This window comes from Cricetulus griseus, assembly GCF_003668045.3.
Source record: "Cricetulus griseus strain 17A/GY chromosome 1 unlocalized genomic scaffold, alternate assembly CriGri-PICRH-1.0 chr1_0, whole genome shotgun sequence".
NCBI lineage: Eukaryota > Metazoa > Chordata > Mammalia > Rodentia > Cricetidae > Cricetulus > Cricetulus griseus.
The window spans coordinates 115,421,376-115,447,420 of NW_023276806.1; the positions used below are offsets into that span (position 1 = coordinate 115,421,376).

At 37.2% G+C, this 26,045-nt stretch overlaps 1 protein-coding gene across 1 annotated transcript in view; it reads right to left on the bottom strand.

Moving 5' to 3' along the window:
* The window catches only part of Fxr1 (FMR1 autosomal homolog 1), a 54,443-nt gene that overhangs the window by 18,969 nt on the left and 9,429 nt on the right, over positions 1-26,045 (bottom strand). The window contains 8 exon segments of the mRNA NM_001246756.1: positions 1,265-1,343; positions 2,124-2,294; positions 4,010-4,126; positions 4,814-4,907; positions 5,311-5,459; positions 5,819-5,890; positions 11,070-11,163; positions 12,615-12,667. Of these exon segments, the coding sequence (NP_001233685.1) occupies positions 1,265-1,343; positions 2,124-2,294; positions 4,010-4,126; positions 4,814-4,907; positions 5,311-5,459; positions 5,819-5,890; positions 11,070-11,163; positions 12,615-12,667 (829 nt within the window).

Sequence of the window (26,045 nt, forward strand, 5' to 3'; positions counted from 1 at the left end):
GTTACAGATGTACTATGGTACAACAGGCTTTTATGTAGGAGCAGAGGATGTGAACACAAGTTGGACTGCAAGCAGTTTACCCACTGAGCCATATCCCTAGACCTATACTGCTCCTTAAGGGCAGAAACAAGTAACTTTGGGAAAGGAAGTGTCTTAGATCTTTTCCAATTTTATTTTACAGGGTGTAACAAATGGCTCATGCATAGAGAGTAAATTACCTTGTAATGGAACCCAAAGGGCTCAAAAAAATTCCTTGTGGTCAAAAACAAGTAGCCAGAGGAAAACAAAACTGCATGACTTGCTATTAAAAGTCCACCCATATTATGTTAGTACTTAATTTTACGTTTACTATTTTGGAGAATCACTAAGTACTTAACATACACCCAAAAACTTCCTATTTGTATCAAGTAGCACCCAAAATGACAGAGAGGCACCGGACAGTTCAGTAGTACAGCACTTGCTACCATACAGGAGGCCCTGGGTATGGTATGGTCCTCAGGTTCTCAAAGGCACAGGAGCAAACACATCAACAGCAGCAGCATTAATTAACATACCTAAATATAAGTTAACCACAGCAAACTCAAAAGAGGTCACTTCACTTGTAACTCACGGATATAGTGATATTCACAGATGGTGATAAACAACAGTGTGTGTAAGTTCCCCTCATATCGAAATCCTTTCTTCTGCCCAAGTCTTCTTACTTTATGCTATGCTATTGTCACAACCAATTACTATTTATTCAGGGCCTACTATGTAGAAAGAAGCTTATTATTCTATTGTTAGCCCAGATTTACTTTTATTTCCACTCTAAACAAACAAAAAAAATGTCACAGACACCTTAAGACCTTCACTATCACAATTTTGGTGGACACATAAATGACAAAACACAAAAACAAGGACATTAAACAGGAAATAGGAAAGTGCCCAAAAGATGAGAAGACTTAGACAAAATTTAACAACAAATTGTTAAGGTTCTTATTAATGGCACAGAACAAATACATCTTACTTTCTAGGCATGAAAATATTAAAGGTACAAGACAAATAAAATACTATCTCACCAAGTTCACGCGCGCGCGCGCGCGCACACACACACACACACACTCACATACACACACACACACACCAACAACAACAACAAAACACAGTATTTGCTGTCTAAACAGTTCAGATTACAGGTACACTGAGGTAAGCAAATTACAAAAATAACATCCAATTAAGTTAATTTACATTTATATTTTCATTTAACCTTTATACAAGTACCTACCAACAAGATTCCTGGGAACTTGAATAAAATCCTCCACAAATTCCAAGAAACCCCTAGCTTTTTTTACAGCCTCAGCACTCTAGATGGAGGAAAGACAAATAAAACCCGTTAATATCCTGAAACAACCCCATACCCAAGATATATGAAAAAGGAAGATTATTTCCCAATCGTAATGCTAAGCCACAAGAGTCAGGTCAGCAGCAAGTACTTGCCTGCACTGTACAAAAGGTCTAGGGGCTATTCCCAGGTGCTACGAAACACAAAAGATGTAGAAAGCTGCAAACAGGGCATGGCAGCACAGACCTGCACTATGGGCTCAGGAAGAAAGGATCACCGCTGGCCAGTGTGGCTAGCTTGTTCTACACAGAAAGACCCTGTTCTGCACAAAACAAAGTTGCTTTGCTTATTAAGAGAAGAGTTTAAAAAAAAAAAAAGACCTACTTACTGATAAAAATGTTTAAATTTAAACTCTAATATGTACATTTTTTAAAAGACTAGAATGATTTTGAGGATTATTACTTGCTTTTATTGCTTGTTCCTTAACCATAGCTCAAAGATAAATCTTCCGCAACTGTAAATGCAATCATGTTAAAATGAAAAGTTTAGTCAATTTTCAAGCCCTCTCTATAGACACATGACTCTAGGCAGTATAACTCAAAGCCAGTCCCTCCTAATGTTATACTGGCCACCTGTGAGTATTTCAGAAATTATCTTACAGTATAAAAATGAGTCTGGTTTTATGTGAATTTTTACCTCAAAAGTATTTTAGTGAAGAGTAAAATTAAAGAAAAAAAATGATAATAAAACAGACTATCATGTCCAATTAAGTGAGTAAAAAAGCAGGAAGCAGATAACTTACCTCTCCATAGATTCTAAATGTTCCAGTATCTTCATCTAACTCAATAGCAGTTACTCCAGGAACCTTCCTAGCTTGTTGTATGTTACTACCATGTGTTCCTATTGCTAGGCCCATTAAATCTTCTCTCACAACAAATTCTTCATGAAAAGCTGCTGCGAGTTGTTTTGTGCACTATTGAAAGAAGGAAATTAGAATTTTTATTTTATAAGCCTGTTTTGCTTGTTTGTTTTTGAATACTGTTTTTCATACCATTACTCAAAATAACCATAAAGTACAGAGAAAAATCTATGTCAACAGAATATGGGTATTCACACAGTGAGCAGCAAACTTCAAAGAGGAAAGTGGCAGATGTGACAACATCGATGAATCCCAAGAACATTAACATTATTACCCTAAGAGAAATAAGGCAGTCATAGAAAATTATGTATATAAGTTTTTAAAAAAGATCTGTTGAAAGCTTGCCTAGCACATACAAGGTACTGGGATATAACTCAGTACTTGGGAAAATCCTTTTTAAATTAAAGTATGAAATTTTTAACTAGGCATGGTGACAGGATGATCATAAATTGCATGCCAGTCTCAAACAAAAATAAAATAAAATAAAATAGTTAAAAACAAGTGGTTGAGGGGTCTGAAGAAAGGAGAAAGTGGCAAGTTGCTGTTCAAAAGTTGCAGTTTTTACAATATGGCAAGTTCTTGAAATTGACTAAGGATGCTAAATACATTAGCAAATTTTGAGCATTTTGCATTTATCTTTAGATTCAAGACAAAACAAAAAACTAAATTTAACAAGGTCAACAATGAATTTCCTACAGAATTAAGGAAGGTCATCATAAAATGGAACGAAATTAAAATATTTCGGCCTATTTAATTCTAAAATAATTTTCAGTAACAAGCTGCCAGCAAATCTCTAACTCAGAAGGCTGTTACAAAATGCATTCATAGGGCTGGAGAGATGGCTCAGCGGTTGAGAGCACTGTTCTTCTAGAGGTCCTGAGTTCAATTCCCAGTAACCACATGGTGGCTCACAACCACCCTGAATGAGATCTGATACCCTCTGCTGGCATGCAGACATGTATATGCTGTATACATAATAAATAAAATCTTTAAAAAACTAACAAAATGCATTCATATACTCTGTTTAGAACACATAAGTAGGCTGGGCAGTGGTGGCACACTCAGGTGCTGGGAGGCAGAGGTAGGTGAATCTCAAGTGAGTTGGAGGCCAGCCTTGTCTACAAAGCAAGTTCCAGGACAGAGGACTGAGTGCACAGAGAAACCCTGTCTCCAAAAAAAACAAACAAACAAACAAACAAAAAACTAACTAAAAAATCATTATCAAGTAAGGGAAACAACAAATCTGAGGACTAAAAATGCCTATCTTTCTCCAAGGATGAGTATGTGCACACATTCAGCTGGAAACAGTAAGGGCAGAACCAGCACCCTCATAGGGTTGGCCTGGACAGTAGGAGGAAGTAGAGAGCCCCAGGAGAGACCAAGAAGCAGCATATTGTGAAGTGTGCTCTACCATGTCTATCTTTTAACTCTTCTTTCCACTTACAGAACTGCTACAGTAAACTAAGGTCACATCTGACAGGTGACAAGATGGTAAAATACAGATTAAAGGCAGAGTAAAGAAAAATAAGACTTTCTAGGTATGCCTAATTACTAATTTCTAAAGCTCTTTGGCAACTATTTTCTAAGCCCCAACAAGAGGCACTTGGCAAAACAAATGTTATATTTGACAAAAGCAAAACAGAAGATTAATTTTCCTAATGATTCTGGGTAATAGCCTTAAATACCTAGGTCTTGGGTGGGTTTCTGTTACTGGTCACATAGTTTGAGACACAGGAAAGTTTATGGGACACAAAAGCAAACCCACTTACTTCTAAATGCTTAGTGGCCTCTTCATTTCTGGACATAAGCATCAACTTCGTCCGAATACTTCGTAAATGCATATCACTTAAGATATTTACTCGCTTCACGGTTGCTTCACTGGCCGACTACAAACAAACATGTTAATCACTCAATCTTCTAAATGAATTCCTTGGTTCTTCTTACCTATTATTTCCTTTCACCCTAAGCTCTCCCTCTAATGTAACCTTACTTTCCTTTCTGAAATTATATCTGCTGCTCAGATGTATTGGGGGGGAGGGGAAGCAAAGATTTTTTTACATATTAAGAATCTTAAGATGTTACAAATGTCATTAAGAGTCTTATGAGCCAGGAACAGTAGTTCAATATTAATCTCAACACCTGACAAGCTGAGACCAGAGGACTGCTACTAGTCATAGGCACCTTGGGACTGCATAGCAGACCCTTTATCAAATAGTAAATCAACAACAATCAAAATAAGCAAACCAAAAACAAAACACTTGTGGGCTGGAGAGATGGCTCAGGGGTTAAGAACACTGACTGTTCTTCCAGCGGTTCTGAATTCAATTCCCAGCAACCACATGGTGGCTCACAACCATCTGTAATGTGATCTGGTGCCCTCCTCTGGCACGCACTGTATACATGATAAATAAATAAACCTTTAAAACAAAACACTTGTTCCTTCCTACTAAAGGAGAGAAAATTAACATAGCTGCAAAAACCTCCTAAACATTATTAGTTAATTCATTAGACATAAACCTTAATAAATATCTAATAACACATCAGGTCATTACTTAAAATATGGTCTATCTTACCAGTATCATTAGCTGGGTAGTTTCAGGATGATAAAAAATTCTGCATGCTCCTACTGCCTTCTTAAAATCTTTATGGGCATTTTCATTAGCACACCTAAAGAGAAAATAACGCAGATACAAGACTTCAGAAAAGGATTAAATTTAAGAATATAATGCAATCTCGGTATTTCATTTTGATATTTCCCATTATAATTTAAAAGCTATTTTCTAAAGATTATTGTTACTTCTAATTATGTGTATTCTGTGGTGGTTTCGTGAACCAGTGCCAGTGCCAACCAGAGGCACCGGAGCTTGAGTTACCTGTGAATCACTCAATTTAAATGCTGGGCATCCAACACTTGTCCTCTGAAAGAAGAGTGGGTGCTCTTATCTGCTGAGCCATCTTTCCAGCTCCTTAAGATTTACTTCTATAAGGTTTTGGTTGGTTGCTTGGTTGAGGAATGATGTTTTATAGATCAAAAGATCATAACTCATAAAAGTTGAATAAAGTTACTTACGCCTCTCTCAAATCCTCAGGAACATCCACTGTGCACTTAAAGAAGGTGTTTTTTTTGACAGTTTTATTTTGATTGACAGGCCGAAGTCGTTCAAATGTGACTATTTCATTGTAAGTGGCATCACAAGCAGCATATTCAATGACATAAAACTAAAAGATATCAAAGTTCTTTTAAAAGCTCATGTGAACAAAAACACTAATCTTTAGATGATATTCTAGACCCTCCCACTTACATACAAATATTAAGCTTTATACTATCCATATCATTTACCTAAACCAGATTATAAATACTTGCAAGCATGAACCTTGGTGGTCATATAGGCTTGAGGCATACCTCTAGAAAATATCCTTGGTGTTTGGCAATAAAAAACATAACTGAAATCTACAGTACAATGAATCTTTTAAATACCTGAGCAACTATACCTGAGGTGGGAGTTGAGGAAGAAAACAAAGGGTGATAGTCGCAGAAACCCAAAGTTTAGGTGTTTCCTTGGAAAACAGTTACTTACCTCTCCTTTCATCATCCGAACTTTAGCTAGCCACCATCCACATGGCTCTTGGTCATTTGCTCTCGAATATACCTAAGGAGCAAAAACATTCTTTTATCTATCCATCCCAAAAGATCCTGACATTATAGATGTAGATGTAAAATCTCATTAAACTCAACCAAAATGTTTTTACTGAAACTTAGCAAGCTAAATGCACCTTACAAAAAGTGTAGATAGACATTATTACTTAAAAATAAGGCTGACAGTGTAATAACTTAGCTTCTTGGCAATCTACATTAATAAACAACTCTTGAAATAGTTTTAAATAAATGGAAAGAAATGTTTCATACAAGGCAACTGTATGAAATAGTGTAACATATGCCAACACGATTCATCAAAATAAGAACTGTTTTGAGGAGTTAAAATTTAATTTTAAAAATAAGGAGGCTCAAGACGACAAACTCTGTTAAAAAACATGAAATTCACATGTATTACAACAGCTTATTTGAAAAGTAAAATATGAGACACATGAAGTTCATCTAACATAGTAAACCTATTTTTACAAAAACTCCAACCAAACAATGAATTTTATATCACATTATTTTGTCAGTGTTGTTTTCAGACAGGGTTCCCAATAGCTCAGGCTGGCCTTGAACTCCATATGACAGTAATAAAGTTGAGCTTTAGAATTCCTGATCCTCCTGTCACCTTTCCAAGTCATTTTTTAAATTTCAACTAAAATAGAAAACATCACAATCAGAACTTTTTTGTTCTGTCCTTGTTTTAACTCACCCTGGTATGGTAGTATATGCCTATAATTCCAGCACTCAGGAAAATAGTCAAAGGCTAATGTGGGTTACCCAGCAAGACACTGAGTAATAAACAGACAGAAAGACAATTGGTTATGCCTAAAGGGCTGACAAAGTTAAGTCAACCTTTCATGTAAGGATTTCAAAGATTAAAATACATTCAAGAAATGCACCTTTCCCACAAACAATTGAATATAGCTACTACAGAGCATTCATGTACTCAAAATAAGGTAGAGATAAATCAAAGCATACAAGAGATTGAGTTATATGCACATATCATTTTTTTATATAAGGGAGGTTTTGTATTCTCAACTTGGTCATGCAGTGGGTCCTGGAACCAACAAAAGTATTCAGAGTTTAAAAGGAAAAAGTACTCTTGACCTGACATACTAAGAAGTACATCAGTAGAGCTTCTATACTGAGAAGCAAGCACACTAAAGTGCTAGTAGTTATGATATACCACAAAAGATGTGGAAATTCTGATTGCTGGGTTCTTTTTCCCCAACCTCATCTTATATACTCCTTCCATTTGACTGTCCATGTTCCCTTGCAATTGGCCAGTAAATCAACAAGTCTTCTTATCTACTCTAGAAGTATATTTGAAGAATCTCAGCTAATATCTGCAAATTACAAGTCTTAAAAGAACATTCATACAGAGAAACACTGTTTCAATAAAAAGCAAAAAAAAAAAAAAAAAAAAACCATTAGAGAAAAAAATGCAGTCCATAAATTGTATAAGAAATTCAAATAAAGACTGAGCACCACTCAGGTAAAATACAGTTCACATCAACATCAAGTCCTCTGTTCAATTCCAGCAACATACAGACACACACAAAACCACAACCAAACATAAAACTAGTCAGCAGTTTGGGGGTAAAGTGCTGCTTGCATGAACAAAGACCTGTGTTCCAATCTCTGATATTGCAAAAAAAAATCTGTTATCTACACCAACGTACTTCTGTCTCCTGTTTTCAAACAGTATTCTGGTTGATGAATGAACACAACAAAAACAAAAAGACATAATAATTCAAGTAAGCAAAATAAAAACCACACGGTAACATTTGTAATCCCAGCACCCCTGAGGCAGAGGAAAGAAGACAGAGAGTTTACTAAGGGCTACTCAACCAGACCGTTCAAACAAACAAAAACCCCATCTATACACCCCATCTATACACCCCATCTGAGGTGTACAGCCCATGGTAGAACACTTGCCTAGCATGAATGAAATCTTAGGTTAGATTCATATGCAACACTACATGTATTTTTAAAAAGGCAAGTCACAGAATAAGGGATCAACAGCAAGCAAGCTTAAAAAAAAACATTGATCGATTAGTTCAATTCAAACTTCTAAGACTTTACTAATTCAAACATTTTTGGAAACTAAAGAATGATAATTTTGGTACTATCAAAACCTTAAATACATACATAGCCTTTTGTTTGCACAATCTACCTTATATCTGCACCCCAAAAAGTTTTTCTAATTCTTCTATGTTTGCTTTGTATGCCAAGTATTCTCTATTATTCTGTCTTATTCTGATGCAAGATCTCTCTTAAACCAAGAACTTCCATTTTCTTCAGGTGGGGGGGGGGTGCAAGTAAGCACCCATCTCCTCTCCCCACCAAACAGTGATGGGTTGGGCTACAGGCACAGATGAGAAAGACCATACCAAGCATATTAACTGAGTAATATGTTCAATGAAGTATAAAGACAAATTAACATGGAAACCTGCAGCATCACTGCCATTACTATTTCCTAACTACACCTCCCCTCACAGTTCCTGTCTGCAGGTCACTTGGTACTATTTCCTCAGGTCTCTTCCCCATGCAAGAATACTACTATAGTATACTGATCCGTTAATTTCCTATTACCATGACAAAACACCATGACCAAGGCAACATAGAAAGTGTTTATTTAATTTGGGGGGTTCACAGTTCCAGGGGGCTTAAGTCTGTGACCTTCGTGACTCTGGCATGGCACTGGAGCAATAGCTGAAAGCTTTCTTGTTGAAACAACAACCACAAGACAGACAGAAGTGTGAAAGACATGGGCTTTTGAAATGTCAAAGCCTACCACCGGAAGTGACATCTCCTAAACCACCTCAAACAATTCTATTACCCTCAAAACAAGCACTCAAATCTGGGTCTCTGAAGGCCAGTCTCATTCATGCAACTACATACATCTAGATTACAATTATGGCTCTCCTTACAAAGTAGATTATTGATGCTGATTTTGGTGGAAATTAACTACCAGAGGAATGACTACATTTATTACTTAAGGAGTGGGCTTATAGCACTGACCCAAAATTGTTATGTAGTTTTGCTCTAGCAAAAGCAAAATAGTGAACTAACCTGTTTTATTCTTTGTAATGGTTAATACTGTCAACTAACAGGATCTAGAATCACTGAGGGAACAGGCCTCTCTAGCTATGTATATGATAGAGATTTCAGAATGGATTAACTGAGCTGGGGAGACTGATCCTGCATGATCAGTACTATCTCATATCCCAGGATCCAGCATTCTCCTCTTCTGACTGTAGACACAACATGATCAGCAGCCTCATATTCCTGCTCCCATGCCTTCCCTACCAATATGAACTATACTCTGCACCAAAATAAACTCATCTTTAAGTGGCTTGTTAGATATTTCAATGAGAAACAACATACTCTCTAGCCCGATAAACCAGGCACAAGGAAGACTTAAAAAAAAAAATCTCTTAATACCACACCAGCCTCCTTGACAAACACATGAAGTATCTGGGAAATTAGAAGAATGTCATCAAAATTTCTTGAAAATTTAAAATTTTATATCCTAGCCTTCCAGCTTACCTCCTTCAGATCAATGCATTTCTCAAAGCTGTTTATAGTAGATAGTGATCAACAGAAACCCACAACTGGCCAAAGTGCAAATATAAGACTCAGTCCTAAATGGAACACGTATACTGAAGTCACTCCTCCCAAAGTAAGGGATGGTTGTGGCATAGGGGGCAGAAAGAATGTAGGTGTCAGAGGCAGTGAATAACTACAATGAAACAGTATCTTCCGGACATAGTAGAGCAGCTTTACTTATCAACTCACAGCAGCTATGACAGCATGTATAAAACCTGTGCAAGCACAAACCAGACCAAATGCCAGTACGAAAGAGGAGAGTTGACCAAGTAACCCCACCCCTTGTCACAGATCTATTTGCAATTGTTAGAAGTTAGGAGAGAAAGAGATGGTTTATCACAGGTCTAAGACTATATGGGCAGAACAAATTGGTCATAAAGATTTGCTGTTTAACGAGGGGGTGAGGGAAGACAGACAGGTAGGTAGGTGGCAGATAGAATATGTGATCATATTAAATATTGTACAAAACTCTCAAAAGAACTAAAAATAAAAATCTTAGATAAAATTAAGTATCTTAACTCACCACTGTGATTTATTATGATAAAAATTTTCAATTTTTTTTTCTCTGAGGGAAAGGGATTCAAAGTACAGGATTTCATACATGACCCAAGATAGTTTCAAAGGAGTGTTAGGATTACATGCATGCAACATCATGCCCAGTAACAGCAAGGATATTAATCAATAATGGTTAATATTGAAGAGACAGACAGAATCTTCCAAGTGTAGGGGAACAAGTTACAAAAAAACAGCAGTTCAACATAAATATATTTCTATCCAGCAGTGGAGGAAGAAGGTAAAGAACAATATGAAAAATGTTCTGAATGGTAGAATTGTTTTAAGTTTCTGTACTTTCAAATGTTTCCAGACATTCCTATAATATTCCATAAAGAAGTTCTGAATCACACACATACAGAACTGTGGTGGTTTGAATGAAAATGCCCCATACATCCGTATGGAGTGGCACTGTTAGGAGGTGTGGCCTTGTTAGAGGAAGTGTGTCACTGGAGGTGGGCTTTGAGGTCTCAGATGCTTACGCCAGGCTCAGTGTCTCTCTCTTCCAAATGCCTGCTGATCCATATGTAAAACTCTCAACTACCTCTCCAGCACCATGTCTGCCTGCATACATGCCTCCATGCTTCCTGCCATGACAAAAATGGACCAAACCTCCAAACTGTAAGGCAGCCCCCAATGAAATGTTTTCCTTTATCAGAGTTGCCACAGTCATGGCGTCTCTTCACAGCAATAAACAAAGACACTGAAGCACAAACCACTAAAACTAGCTTTAGAAAGTTACTAACACTGTATGGTTCTACACTACAATTCTCTAAAAATGTATTACCATTCTTAATGTTTTCAGAAATTTTCATTTTGAAAAACTTTATTAAGTCTACCAAAGCTAAAAGTAATAGCATTGACACATTAGTCCATTTCTCATGTTAAGTCTCTAGTAACACATTACAGTCACTGCCAATAAAGAACAGGAAAAGGAGAACAAATATCCAGCTACAGATTTTCCCAGAAGGATATTTATTTATAACAAAAAACAGGCACCATAAAGAAAACATAAAAACACATACCTCTACTTCATCTCCTTCACTAATTTCTTTTTTTATATCAGGTGGTGGTGGTAATCGAACTTCATTAAACGGAACCTGGCGCTCCGGTTGCCAACTGAAGGATTAAAAAAAAAATAGTGCCCTTTATTCTAGCAGACCCTAATATGGAAAAGCTATAGTCTCTGCCTTAATGTTTTTAAATACATTTTAAAGTTAGTTTTATCATCCAAAATATCCCAAATAGAAAAACAAAAAACCTTAGTTCTTTAATCTCTTAAATTGAGGTAGACAGATTTTTGCATACATCACCGCCCTGCAAGCAAAATAGGCTAATTTCTCAATAATGACTAAGGCTCAAAATAATATTCACAGCTATCAAATGAAAATGGTGAGATCAAGTAAATCTTGTCAAAAAAGAACAAAATTTTGTAAAATTACAAAATAGTAAAAACTAAGTAACATTAGTGTACATGTTCACAAAAGAAGTGTAAATAGAAGTAGTTTGAGGGATGAAGAGAGAACTCACTGGCTAAGAGCACTTGCTACTTTTCCAGAAGATTCAGCACACACACCCAGACACCCATTTGGTGCAGATATATATGCATGCAGGAAAAACAACCATACACATAAATTTTAAAGTATATTTGAATAATTCACAGTTCAAACTCAGCTTATGCCCAGATGAAAACTTCTTTGTACTTTAGCATGCTCACAGAGAATCATGGCTCAATTTCAGCACAAACAACCGTCCCCCCGCCCAAAGTTTCTTAACCTGGCTAGAAAATATTACAATCTAGAAAAGGCTTAATCTTTGTAGCAGTATGGACTAATTTAGCTGCTATTACCTGACAAATTCTTATTATCAAACATCATTTTCAAGTTTCCATTGGTCACTTCAAGCTTGGGAGGCATATCCCTCATAAAATGTTGCTATTAAAGAGAATGCTGAGCAAGGAGACAACTATAAGTTTAGGATTTTAAAGTCCTACTTTCTTTTTATTATTACTGTCTACATGACAGCTCTAAAAGACAGAAGCCATCTCAACACCTGCCTTTCCATGAAGTAGCTGTTAAGCACTCAGGCAGTCACAAGTTCAACAGTTCTTTAACCTTCTAGTTAACAGATCCTTTTATAGCCCTTCCCAACCAAGCAGTATTCTTGTCTTCCTCACTTTTAGACTGCCTAGCCTCTAGGATATTAAGAGAATTACTATCAATTCTTATTTGCATCAAGCAATTAAAGATAGCCTCAAACTCACTAGTAACTACTTGAAAGGCCTTTTGTAACCACTTCAACGTGTGTGCCTTTAGCATCACACTACTTTACTTGTGATATCTACTTTTGTAAAAATGGCTGAGTGAATCATATCCAAACATGTTTTGGCAAAGAACAACATGAAAATGGCAGGTAAATTGTAGATACAAAAACAGGTGAAGGGTTATCAAAACTGGATGTAGAACTCACTAGGATCAAGCACTCAAAGCACTCCCACCACTACACAGCAGAATCATTTAGGAACACTCAGTGTTACCAATCTTAAAAATTAACATCTGTCAATAACTTACTTATTTTCAAAAACAACTGTGAGGGAGTCTTCATGGACATCTTTGATAAATCCCTGCATAAAACAAAAAGAATTATCAGTATTAATGTTATTACCTTATTACCTAACTCTAAAAACCTGTAATAGATATAAAAACTGTAGAATGATGAAAGAACACGATCAAGAAGGACCAGTTGACACAAGTCTGTTCCAGCATTATGGGCAGTAAGGCAGGAGGATTGTTTTAAGTTCCAGGTCAGCCTGGCCACACAGTGAAAACCAGACAAGGCAAGGCTAGCACAAGGCCTGTCTATAGAAGGGGAGAAATAAAGCATCCAGGGTTAGAGACACAGCAGTTTGTAGAATACTCGCCTAGCATGTTCAAAGCACTCTATATCCCCAGCACAATTCAAGAGTGTGATAGTGAACTCCAAGAGGATCACAAATTCAAGGTCATTTTTGGCTACATAGCAACTTGAAAGCCAGCCCAAGATGGGGTAAGAGATTGGGGGAGGTATAGATGAGGGAGACCAACAGATACACTCTCTCCTCTTTCTCATCATCCAAACAAACAAACCCACTATCCTCCAACAACCACAGCGTTTGAAGATTGAGATGTGTTTTCATCTTTCTCATTTGTAAAAACCTGTTCTTTACCCCCCTTGAACTCTGATTGTAACAAGTAATTTATCTACCTTAAAATAAGCAAAACAAACACAACACATACTCATCCTTGGAACACAGGCATTAGTTGGATAAGTAATAGTTAAGGTGACTGGGAGTTCAGTAATTTAGTACTATAAGAGTTAATGACCCAAAGTCTTCTTGCCAGGTAATATCCTAACTCTATAACTTAGACACAATTTTAATCTAATGAACTTAATTGGGTCTCATATATCAAAAATTAAAATTTAAAGTTAAGGACTGAATCCCACTATAACTATTACAGCCCAACTAGCATTATCTTAGACATGTTTGTTTCCACCTACTTTTCTTTCCCTTAAAAATGTCACAAAGCCAAGCAGGTCAAAGTATCCACCATGCAAGTCTGACCACCAGAGTCTGATCCTGGGAATCCACCCACAGTGGAAGAAAGAGCTGACTCCAAAAGTTGTTATCTCTACATGCATGCTGTAGGCATACCAATGTCTGCACTCACACATACAATAATTTTCTTTCTCAAATTTGACTATAGTACATGCCTCAAAACCATAATAAATTATCAATAAATATAAAAAATATATTGCCTCAAAACCATCATAGATTATCAATAAATATAAAATCAATGACCATTTTTTAGACTTTACATTTTAGAGTTAGTGTGTTTATCTTTATTTGACTAATACCAGAGTCACCATTAGACCTCTATTATGTTATTAGATGGCTAAGCAAACAACTGAGGTTATTAGTGTACAACCAACCAACCCCAATCAAGAAAGAAAAAGGCATGATGGAATTTACTTTTTGTATAATATACTACCTAAGAAGAACTGTTTTTAAGTGGAACAACAAAGGTTTATGGTGGAGACTGGCTCGTTTATAAATTCTTATCTAAAGCCAGCAGTACTACTTGACAATTGGGTAATTACAGTTAGCATTTAAAAAACGTTTAACATTACTGCCAACCCTAGTCCAGTGTTTCCATATATAATTTAACCTATTGGCCAATTAGTAAACATTCTTCCAATACTTATACAACTCCAACATGCACTGAAGACTAGCCATACAGACACATGCACTTAGTACTTGGACAATGCACAACATAAAGGAATAATTCTGTTTATGCTTCCTGAAAATCTACTTAACACTACAGTTTATGCCAAGATAACTCACAATAAAGGCAAAAATGCAACTGCTTGTTAAGTAACAAAGTTGTTTAAAAGAGCAATAATTAAATGTCTAATGTCAATTAACAAATTAAGACTACAAAACATAACCAGCAGAAGGAAACCAAGCATCGAACTTAGTACAACCTGGAAAAATCTTTATAATTGAACAATCACTATCAGAGAAAGTAGCAGATGGGACTATTGATTACTCACTATTAACGAAGTATGGCAAGCTGTAAGTGATTTACAGAACCAGTAATTTTTGTTGTTATTGTTTTTAAGTAGTCTAAGTATAAGTAACTGCTGCTAACCTAGATGCCTCAAACTTGTGGCAAACGAATTAATGGCCCAAGTGGTGGTGACACCCACCGTTAATTATAGCATTCAGAGGGCAGAGATAGGTGGATATGAGTTCAAAGCCAGCCTGGTCTACGGAGTTCTAGGCCATTCGGGGCTACACAGAGAAACCCTGTTCTCAAAAGACCAAAAGAATTAATGACAATAATAATAATAATAATAATAATAATAATAATAACAATGATAATAATAATAATAATTCAGTGTGTTTGCAAGTTACGTTAACCAGTAACCAATGCACTTTATAACAAACAATGATCAGCTGGACAAAAAAGGGGGGAAAAGGCTCCCATTAGAAACAGCAATAGAAAAATATGTTGGGGGGAGACTAACAAAAGTCTCTCAAACACACCAAAAAGGCACTTTTTAATTGTGGAGAGGAGAACCCATAGGTAACAAGAATATACTGCTACACTGATCAAATAAATAGCAATGCCTACTTTAAAACTCAAGAAAGCAAAATTCTTCTGTAACAAGTAAGTTATGGGGAGGGAGGGCATGTAGTACTGGTAATCCTAGAACCTCAAGTTCAGAGATCTGCCTACCAAGTGCTGGTATTAAAGGCATGTGCCACCATGTCTGGCTATATAATTTTAAAATGGGGGAAAGAATGCCATTATTTTTAAGCAGTATTGGGATGTTTGGTTATTTATTATGGAAAATGAAGCTGGGTGCAATGGCACAAGGGCTATAATACCAGAAGCACTCAGGAGGCAAAGCAGGTCCAAAGATCTAGTTTTCAAAATAACTAAGGGATGGAAACTCTAACTCAGTGGTAGAACACTTGTGTTAAATGTCAGGGCCCATTGTTACTGACTCTGCTCCATCTTGACTTAAGGTCAGAGAATTCAAACCTATTCTTGCTCCTCGAGGTTAAATGACAGGATGTTTGACCTAAGGTGTGGCTACTGGATGTCTTGACCTTCAAGACCAAATTACAGGATGTTTGATTTAGGGCATGGTTATCAGTTATTTTTTGGTATTGGGAAGATAATTCCTTTTTTTTTTTAATTCCTTGTATCAAGATAAGGAAGTCTTTTGCCCTCCCCTTCTGTTTGGGGTATTATAAGGGTTTTAAGTAATAAACTTGGGCTGGGTGTCTGCTGTATTCACTGAGTGCCCTCTCTATCTTCTTTTCTCAATCCTCACTCCCCCTTTCAGAAAGGTTCAAACATGCCAAATGTAGCCCCTGATGTGGGACCTAAAAAACAAATAGGAGTTAAGGAGTGAGCAATTAGATAAATGTAAAGTACAGTAACTTGGGAATAAAACTGTAAATATGGGGTAGGGTTATTAGGAGTCAGCTATTTGTATATTTGCTTAGAGATATTTTAAAAGCCAGGAGCTGAAGTACAGCAGCAGCAAGTACAGAAATTTTTAGAGTTTGTAGATCTTTTAAACCTCCCTTTCCCACCCACACACCAGAGCTGCCACAATTTCCAAGCTGCTACTCAGGAGTCGGGGAAGTGAAGGTAGCACAGCCCCAGGCCTATGTTCCCAGCCACCCAGCCTGAGGGTGACACAGTCTCGGAGCCACTGGGATGGTGGCCACCCAAGCTGCAGCTAAGTTTGCCAACCTCACAGCACAGTTTACACCCTGCCCAAGGCCAGCATCAGCTGTGGGTCAAGGACTCAGGAAGCTACTGCCCAGCCCCACAAAGGCCTGCATGCTCTTATAGGGAAAAAGTTAAGGATATTCTCTTCCAACCAAAAACTTTTGACCAAAAGAGAACAGGGAATATTTATCATAAATAAAAGTAAGGCGCCTATATGGGTGATCAGTGGCCACTAACAGAAAAATACAAGCTGCCCAACAGCTGGTGAATGAACAGCTAGGTAATGGCCATACTGTATTCTCTAATTCCCCCTGCAATTCTATTTTCCTGATTAAAAATAAATCTGAGAAATGGAGATTAATACAGGATTTAAAGAAGGTTAATAGAATCATGCAGCTCATGGGAGCTTTGCAAGCTGGACTGCCTTCTACAGTCATACCAAAGGATACCTATAAAATTATTTTAGATTTAAAGGACTGTTTTTATACCATCCCTTTGGCTCCCCAAGATTGTCATAGGTTTGCATTTTGCCTTCCATCAGTTAATTTTGAAGAGCCCATGAAGAGATATCATCATCATAAGGTTCTGCCTCAGGGCATGGCCAATAGTGCTACATTGTGCCAGAAGTTTGTGGCTCAGGCTATACAAAAATATTAGAGATCAACTTCAGCAGGTTTATATTGTTCATTTTATGGATGATATTTCACTTATCTATAAAAGTGAAGAAATTTTGCTTGCAATGTATGGACAGCTTCAGCAGAGCTTTGGTCATGCAGGTTTAGCAATTAATTACCCCTGAGAAAGTACAAATACAGCCACTGTTCCAATGTCTGGGACATATGTTATATACTAAAAAAATTAGGCCTCGGGCTGGAGTGATGGCTCAGAGATTAAGAGCACCAACTGCTCTTCCAAAGGTCCTGAGTTCAATTCCCAGCAACCACATGGTGGCTCACAACCATCGGTTATAAGATCTGGTGCCCTCTTCTGGTATGCAGATATACATGGAAGCAGAATGTTATATATACATAATAAATAAATAAAATCTTTAAAAAAAAGAAATTAAGCCTCAGAAATTGAAAATTAGAAAAGATAGCTTGCAAGCTCTGAATGACTTCTAGAAATCATTGGGAGATAGATATTCAGTGACTGTGGCCCTGTATGAATTTGTGTATGAGAGATCAGTTAGGTTGTTAAGGGGAATAGTGATCCTAGTTTCCTTGGGCATCTTACAGATGCTGCCAAACAAGTGCTGGCTCAGGTGGGATATGAAATTCAACATCATCAGGTAGATGTTGCCTATACAAAACCATGGGAAACGTATGTGCTTCTCACATGGCATACTTCAACAGTTGTCTATAGCAAAATGGGCATTATCGTTGTTGCATGTGTTTACTCAGCTTGCTTAGAAAAGCCAGACAGAATCTAGGTGACATTTTGGTAGATAGAGTGTAAACAAGCAAGTTGATTAATTATTTCAAAATAGTGATTCTTAGGTGATTGCTTCTGCTCAGTTTTGAGGACAAATTGATAAATCACTTTTCAGCTGATAAGACTGTTGCAATTTGCACAAAGGCATTCCCTTGCATTTCCTAAAATTGTGATGAAAGATCCCATAAAAGATGCTATACTGGTTTTCACTGATGGTTCCTCCAATGGAAGAGCTGCTTACGTTGTTAAGGTAAAGGTTATGTAGTACAAACAGCTCCAACTTCAGCTCAGTATTATGAGCTGTAGCTATGGTTTTCTAGCTTTTTGTAAATACATGTAATTTGTATACTGATAGACATTTTATTTTTGGACTCTTCAAGTTATATAGCTAGTTCCCTGTATTCGAACTAGTAATGGTCAAGTTAGGATGCTGTTTCATTAAATTCAAGATGCCATTCATCAAAGAAAATTACCATCCTTTGTGGGTGGCATTAGAGCTCATTCCAATCTTCCTGGCCAACTGGCTGACAGTAATGCATCAGCTGATAAATTAACAAAGATGGTCACTTTGTCCCGTAGAATTAGCTCAACAGTCACATCATCAGGATAGCAAAAATTTAAGAAAACAATTTGGCCTTACCCGAGAAATTGCTTGTCAGATTGTCAAACTAGGTGATTTTTGTCTGCAGTATTTTCCTGTGCCTCCCCTTAGGGGTAAATCCTGGAGACCTGATTCCTAATCATTCACGACAAATGGGTATTACCCACGTTGCAGAATTTGGCAAATTAAGGTATGTGCATATGGCAGTCGATACCTATTCAGGATTCTTGATGGCATTGTACAAATTGGAGAAGCCATCAAGCATGTGACAGCTCACTGCTTACAATGTTTTTCATACATGGGAATTCCTAAAATTATAAAATGGATAATGGATCTGGATATATTAGTAAAGCATTTCAGCAATTTTGTTCTCAATGGAATACTGAGCATAAAACAGACATCCCTTATAATCCTCAAGGACAAGGAATTGTGGAACCTGCTACACCATGGCACTCTGAAAACACAACTTTAAATAATAAAAAGGGGGAATCATACCCACATAATAATTAAATCATGCCCTCCTCATTTTAAATTTCTTGAATGTGGATACTCATGTGCAATCTGCCAAGGATAGATTTTGGCATGGTGGCACTTGAGCGACTTTTGCTCAAGTGAAATGGAAGGACCATCACACTGGATGATCTGTAGTTTGATATGGGGTCTAGGGCATGTTTGTGTTTTTTCACAGGAAGAAAATGAAGCTCAATGGCTGCCTGAACACTTGTGGTGTGTGGACGAGGAGTGCACCTCTGATATTGTGGTTGCTGATGGTCCTCCAGAAGAGTTGGAGTGAGATTTACTAAACCTATGTTCCTGATTCTCTTGATGTCATCATCCTGCAGTCTGAGAAGGGAAGGAGATTATAGTGACAGATAATGACTCCCAGCTGGATCTGGACAAGGAACACCTAACACTGAGTGCCCTCCCAACTCTTATGTCTGTCTCCTTTCTGTTTTCTTAATCCTCACTCCCCCTTTCAGGTACATTTGAACTCGTAAATCCTTTACTCAATTTTCAACACCACCAAAAATTTGTCATCACAAAATAAAATTAACTGTTTCTGCCAGGCATGAAACCTACATTCCTAATTTTCAAGAGGGTAAAGCAAGAGAATAATGAGTTCAAGGCCAGTCTAGATTATATAGTGAGCTTGAAGCCAGAGTGAACCAAACAGAGAACCTCAAAAAAAAAAAAAGGGGGGGGGGAGGGTGGAGAAAATTAAATTTTGGGGGGAAAACCTTAGAATTATTCATAGTCCCAGTGTAAGCAAGTCCTTTCTAATCAAAAAGTTTAAAACACACACAACCCCCCCCCCCACACACACACACCCCTCTACATAAAAGATGAACCATGATAATTACAAAGAAAAGAACAGGAGAGTGATTTTAACAGTGAACTAAGAGTTAAATTCCCCAAATTCTCCAGTCAGTAAGAACATCAGGTTAGACTAACAATGAGATGGGAACAGATCATTTAGAGGGGGAAAATCAAGTTTAATAAATAGAACTTCTAAGATATTACATGTGTTACAATTTATTCTACCTTTGCTTTTTTCCCCTCCCACTTCCCTTTGTTTTATGAATATACAACTTTTCTTCAGTTTTCAAATTATCTGCTTAGGGTACTTTGGCAGTTTTGAGATGGAAGCATAACAGCTTGAAGAAAGAACATAGTACAGTACAATATCCACTGAACATATCATTTTGAAATTAAATACAGCTTTTCAACTTGATCCCATCAAATCATAAAGAAGGATCCCACACCCATGAGCCATAAATAAATTTTATTTATGTAAAATAAATAAAACCTATGTATTTAGGTGTAAATAAATTTTAAGAGTTTAAAGTCTGATGTTAATCAGAACAAATGATTTATAAACCTTGGTTCCAAAAAAGTTCAATCTATGAACCCTTCAGACCTCTCATTTTAGAGAAAGACACAACTGCACCAATACACATCAACACAAACCCAAGTTTCACTCCCTGGGTGATTTTAAGTAGTAGTTAAAAAACAAAAACAAAATAAAAACAAAACAAAACAAAACAAAACTCATTCTTTCAAGAGCTCTTTTCATAGAGGAGCAAACAAGGATTAAGTCTGATATCCTATACCACCAGTAGAAATGGTAGAGACTTTCATAATTACAGAACAAATTGTCAAAACCCAATTCACAACAAGAAAGCAGTTATGTTCCTAACACAAATTTGAGTTAAAAACTTCAATGTTTAAAATATTGATCAATATAGCTGACATTTTGCTAAGGCAACTATGTACGAGAAATCCATAAATCAGGTAGAGGCAGGGGAACCAGGTATCAGATGCTCAAGGTCATCTTTGATCAGTTAAGGGAATTCCATAGCAATCAGCCCCCTCTCTCAAAACAAAAAATAAAAAGGCTGTAGAGATGCACACTTTGAACCCACTACCACTAAACCTGGGGCAAAAGAAGATAGGGAAATTAATGTGGCATGGAAAGAGGAAGTGCCATCAGCTTGATCAATTTTTGGCCAGCAAGAGTAAAGAATTCCATCCAGCTCAATTAACATTTGCTAAGGTTGCCTGCATATAGGAAAGAACCATGCTTAATGCCTAAATGTCTGACCAATATAGCTCTCCTCCTTTTCCAGTTGTAAACCTCCAACTCTGCAGGTATCTCACAAAAACTCCACTTTACAGAGGACAGGTCTGAACTCTCTTATGAGAACCTTAAGATTTGTTCTACCTTACTTATCAGGCTATAATCCCATCCAAAATACCTCCAGAGACACCCTATAACTTCATTTTATGAAAAGAGAATGGAAATGGGAAAAGGGACCTTGGCATCCCTTTGGTGGATATCTTACCATCAAGGTAATGTGAGAGCTCAAAATTGTGTCCCTGTCCAGCTGAGATTCTCTCAAGAAGCCCACACCTACACTTTGGTATACCTTATGGTTTTCCTGAACACCTTGTATTAAAGTCTATTTTAAATTCTCTTAACTCCGGTCTCTAACAACTTTTCTGACTACAAAAATGGCTGTATGCAGCAGTGTCTCTAGCTGCTAGGCCCCAGTGCCACTGCATTATAGGATCTACAAAAAGTTCTTGACTGTATGTAAAGTGACTATGTCAAGTTCATCTTTCAATTGTTTGAGGACCCACCAAATGCCTTCCTCTTATGCAATCCACTACAAACTAATTTATACTCCTTACAAAAGGAGAAACAGAAACTAAACACCAAAACTCTCCACAAACCACCAACTCTATATATAATCAGGAACTAACCCACTTATATCTTAAAAATGAAGCTTAGAATGGTAACCTAAATCAAAAAATACTAGACTTAAATTCTATAGAAACTCAAATTTTAAAGTTCTTGTTAGATCTAAGTTTTCTACTGCAAAACAAACTACTACCCGAAAAAGACCAAAAATAAATACAACTTCCTAAATTGGCCCAATCCTTATTTTTTAAGTGATTTGTATATCATGTTAGACTTGCTTATTTTTTTATGTGTGTATGTATGAGACTGAATGAATGCCATGTGCCTCATGTGCATGCAGAAGACTGGAGAGGTAAAAAGAGGGCACTGGTTTGATGACACTAGAGTTACAGGTGGTTGTAAACTGCCACATGCCTGAGAACCAAAAACAGGTCCTTGGCCAAGACCAGTAAGCAATCTTGACTGCTTAACCATCTCCACCCTCTTATAGTCATTATCCTATAATGGTTCTGATTTTTCAATTCCAATCTACTGTGAATCTCATTGGTTGAGCAGGCAAATGACTCAATGGATAAAGGCACTTGCTGCCATGCCTGCCCACCAGAGTTTTATCTTGGGAAGCCACCCCCAATTCCCAGTAGAAAGAGAAAACTAACTTCTGAAAAGTTGTCACATACACATTCCAACATATACACACACATACATAATTAAAATTAAAACTAGCCAGTATGGAGGCACATGCCTTTAATCCCAAGGCCGGCCCATTCTACCCAGCAAGTACCAGTACAGATAAACTACATAGAGAGACCCTATCTCAAAAAATAAAAAATTACAAATAAACACTAGCTAGGTGTTATGACACACTTTCAATCTCAACATTCAGGAGACAAAGGCAGGCAGATTTCTGAGTTCAGGCCAGCCTCAACTATATAAGCAAATTTCAGTTTATCCAGGTCTACACAGTGAGACCCTCTCTTTTAAAAAAATAATAATTGTAATAATTTTAAAACCAAAAGTAAATCATTCAAAAAATTTTAAGTCATCATGGGTAAACAGGAGAACTGTCATGAGTCCAGCCTCTAGTTCACATTTATTTTTACAGACTGACACTACAATTATCTTCAAACAATGAAATAGTTTTACAGGTTTAGTAATTGGCTTTTGTTATGTGTGTTATGGCATGAAATTTTAACTTTTTCTAGATTCGGTAACAACAGAAATAATTTTAAGCATTTGATTTCTTATTAAAGGTAATTAAAAACACTATATTCAAGGCTTAGTTCCTGACCTGAAGCAAACTTATGGTAAAGCAATACAGTTCTAAAGCCAAATTAACTTCTTTACTAAAAGCACCAGGCTGAGTTAGATGCTCCTGCAGTCCTTTCCTTCATCCTATCACTTAAATAACACTGCTGCCACAATTTACACAAGACTAAGGCTTCCTCTGTTTTGCTAATTGGGGGAACTGCTTTGGATTATGACTTGCCAGACTCTGGACAATTAACGGTTTATTCAAAGATTCATTCTCCAGCTTCTGTGTAACTTCCAGTCTCAATTATGACAATTCAGCATCTCTGAAGCCAGGATGCTTCTTAAAAATGAGGGCATCTTAGAATAGCTGACAACCACATGTCACCACTTAGGCATACTCAGACTTGGTTTGCTTGGAATTTTTCTGGAGCACTTGAGTCAGTAAACCAATGAAGTAGCATTCTAAGGAAGGATTGAGGCTTTTTAGCAGAAAGTTGTTGGTATTTTATGATGAAAATCAAGAAATTATCAGCATCAATACTGCAAAGTGAAAATTCATGCAAGAGATCCTGGAGATAACAGCAGCATTCTTCAAAAATATATTTGTAACAGTGATCCCCAAGGCAAGAAGAGAACTCATTGAGAACAAACTGTTTAATGGTGCTTTAAGCAACAACTTATTTAGTCTGCATTTCCTATTTTAGATATCCAAATTAGGCCAGGCGTTGGTGGCGCACGCCTTTAATCCTAGCACTCGGGAGGCAGAGGCAGGCGATCTCTGAGTTTGAGGCCAGCCTGGTCTCCAGAGCGAGTGCCAGAATAGGCTCCAAAGCTACACAGAGAAACCCTGTCTCGAAAATACCAAAAAAAAAAAAAAAAAGAAAAAAAAAAACAAATTAAAGACTTTCTTATAAGTACTGTTTCTGTAAGTACTAAATTTCTCTTATAGTTAGTATCATTTAAGGTACAATAAACTGGTGCTGCAGGATGCCTTTCTGTATGGTGTGAATGATTTATTACCACTGGTTAATAAAGAAGGTGATTTAACCAATAGCCAGGCAGAACAGAGCCAAGCAGGAAATCCAAGCAGAGATACAGGGAAAAGAGCAGAGTCAGAAAGAGGCCAGCAGCCACTGGGGAAGCCTCGTGGTAAAATATAGACTAATAGAAATGGGTTAATCTAGTTATAAGGGCTAGTTAATAATAAGCTTAAGCTAATAGGCCAAACAGTTTGTAATTAATATTAAGCCTGAGTGGTTATTCGGGAATTGGTGGGCAGGAGAGAAATCTCCGGATTACAAATTGGCATGGATTTCTCATAAAACATCCAAACCTGTATGTGGAAATAATCTATTCCTCTGGATTAGATGCTGCTTTATAAGATCTCATTCTGCAACCCTGGGCTGGATTTGAATTTGCAGAAATCTCCCCACCTTAGCCTTCCAAGAGCTAAGCTTCCAGGCTTGAGTCACCATACCTAAATTACTCCCTGGACTCTAAACCTAGCTCAACTATTTTAATATCTTGACTATGGCTTATATTTACAGCTTCCTACCATACATGTATATATATATACAGGGTTTTCTGAAACAAAAAACTAAATACAGCTGTCTTTTATAATCAGGGTTCCAATACAGCCCAGTGCAGTTAGGCATTCAATCCATTGTATGCAACGAATTACTGCCTTTCTCACATCTCTAGAATGGTACTATCTAAACACAAGTGTTCTCAGATGAGAGCCTCAACTGAAATTGTCTTATATCTTCCCAAAACAAAAAAAACCTACAAAAAAGCAATTTGCAAAGGACTGGCGCTTCTTACACTGAAGTTATCAATGCTAAGCTACTACTCCTTACTCCCAAAATACTGCAGTCAGCCTTCCTTTAACTTCAAATGTCTACTAATTTATATGACTCATAACACTTCACATTTCTGGACCGTCTGTAGTTAAAGATACAGGGAGAAAAACTTATCAAGACAAGTAAAAAACAACTTCACTGAATAGTGACACTACAATATAGCAGTTTGACCATTAAAACTGTCTCAAATCCACTATGCAGCATGTAATAAACCAGAGAACCTCACTAGTTTTATTCAACAAGCAAGTCATAAGTCTCCCTCTTCTGAGTCTCTTTTAAGTCTTCCTAGAACACACAAAGTTTTGTAGAGGGACTCAAGGGGTGAATCCAGCCATCCTGAATGCCAGATGTCACTCATTCCAAGGCTGGAAGTAGAAAGCCGTGGGTGTTGGGTGCACGCCTTTAATCCCACACTTGGGAGGCAAAGGCAGGTGGATCTCCGTGAGTTCGAGACCAGCCTGATCTACAAGAGCTAGTTCCAGGACAGCCTCCAAAAGCCACAGAGAAACCCTGTCTCGGGGGGAAAAAAAAAAAAGAAAGAAAGAAAAAAGAAAGCCATGAATCGGTAGCACATGTACTCATCTCCCCCATGTGCAAATAAACTGTCAAACTGTTGAGCTACTGCTTATCATTTAAATAGCTGGTGTTTGCACAGATGCCTATCTTTGTGAGAATGCACTTTTACATTAAGTCAGAGTTAATATCCTTATAAATACAACAGATTTCAGTAACTGAAAAAGGACATCCCAATAGAAAAATGGACAAGAGGCAGGCAAACTGTAGAAGAACAAATCCAAAAGAAAAATCAACATTTTTCTGGTTGGAGCATAAAGAGGAACATCTATCAACTCGTGAAAAAAAAATAGTCTTTAAAAAGAAAAAAGAAACAATATTAGGTGTATTTTGTTTTCTACAGTTAAGTTCCTTTCCTAATTATCCCATTATTTTTTGCATTTATGCAGTATCATGCATGTGTTTACATGGGTGGGCAATGCACATAGAGACCAGAAATTGACATAAGGTTATCTTCCTTCAATCATTCTCTACCTTATTAACTGAGCCAAAGTCTCTAACTTGAACCCAGAGCCTACCAATTCAGCTACTCTGGACAGCCAGCTTCCCCTCTAGGATTCCCCAGTCTGTATCTTCTGAGTAATGGGATTTTAGGCAGATTGCCACACCCAGTCAGCATTTCTATGGGTGATGAGTTTTTGGACTCTGGTCCTTACATTTCTGTGGCAAGCAATTTATCCACTAAGTTCCTTAACTACCCCTTTCTTTGAAATCTATCCAGCAGAAACACAGATATTGGGGGAAGGGGAGTTGTGATTACTGACGTCTGAATTTTATACTCATAATTATATAAT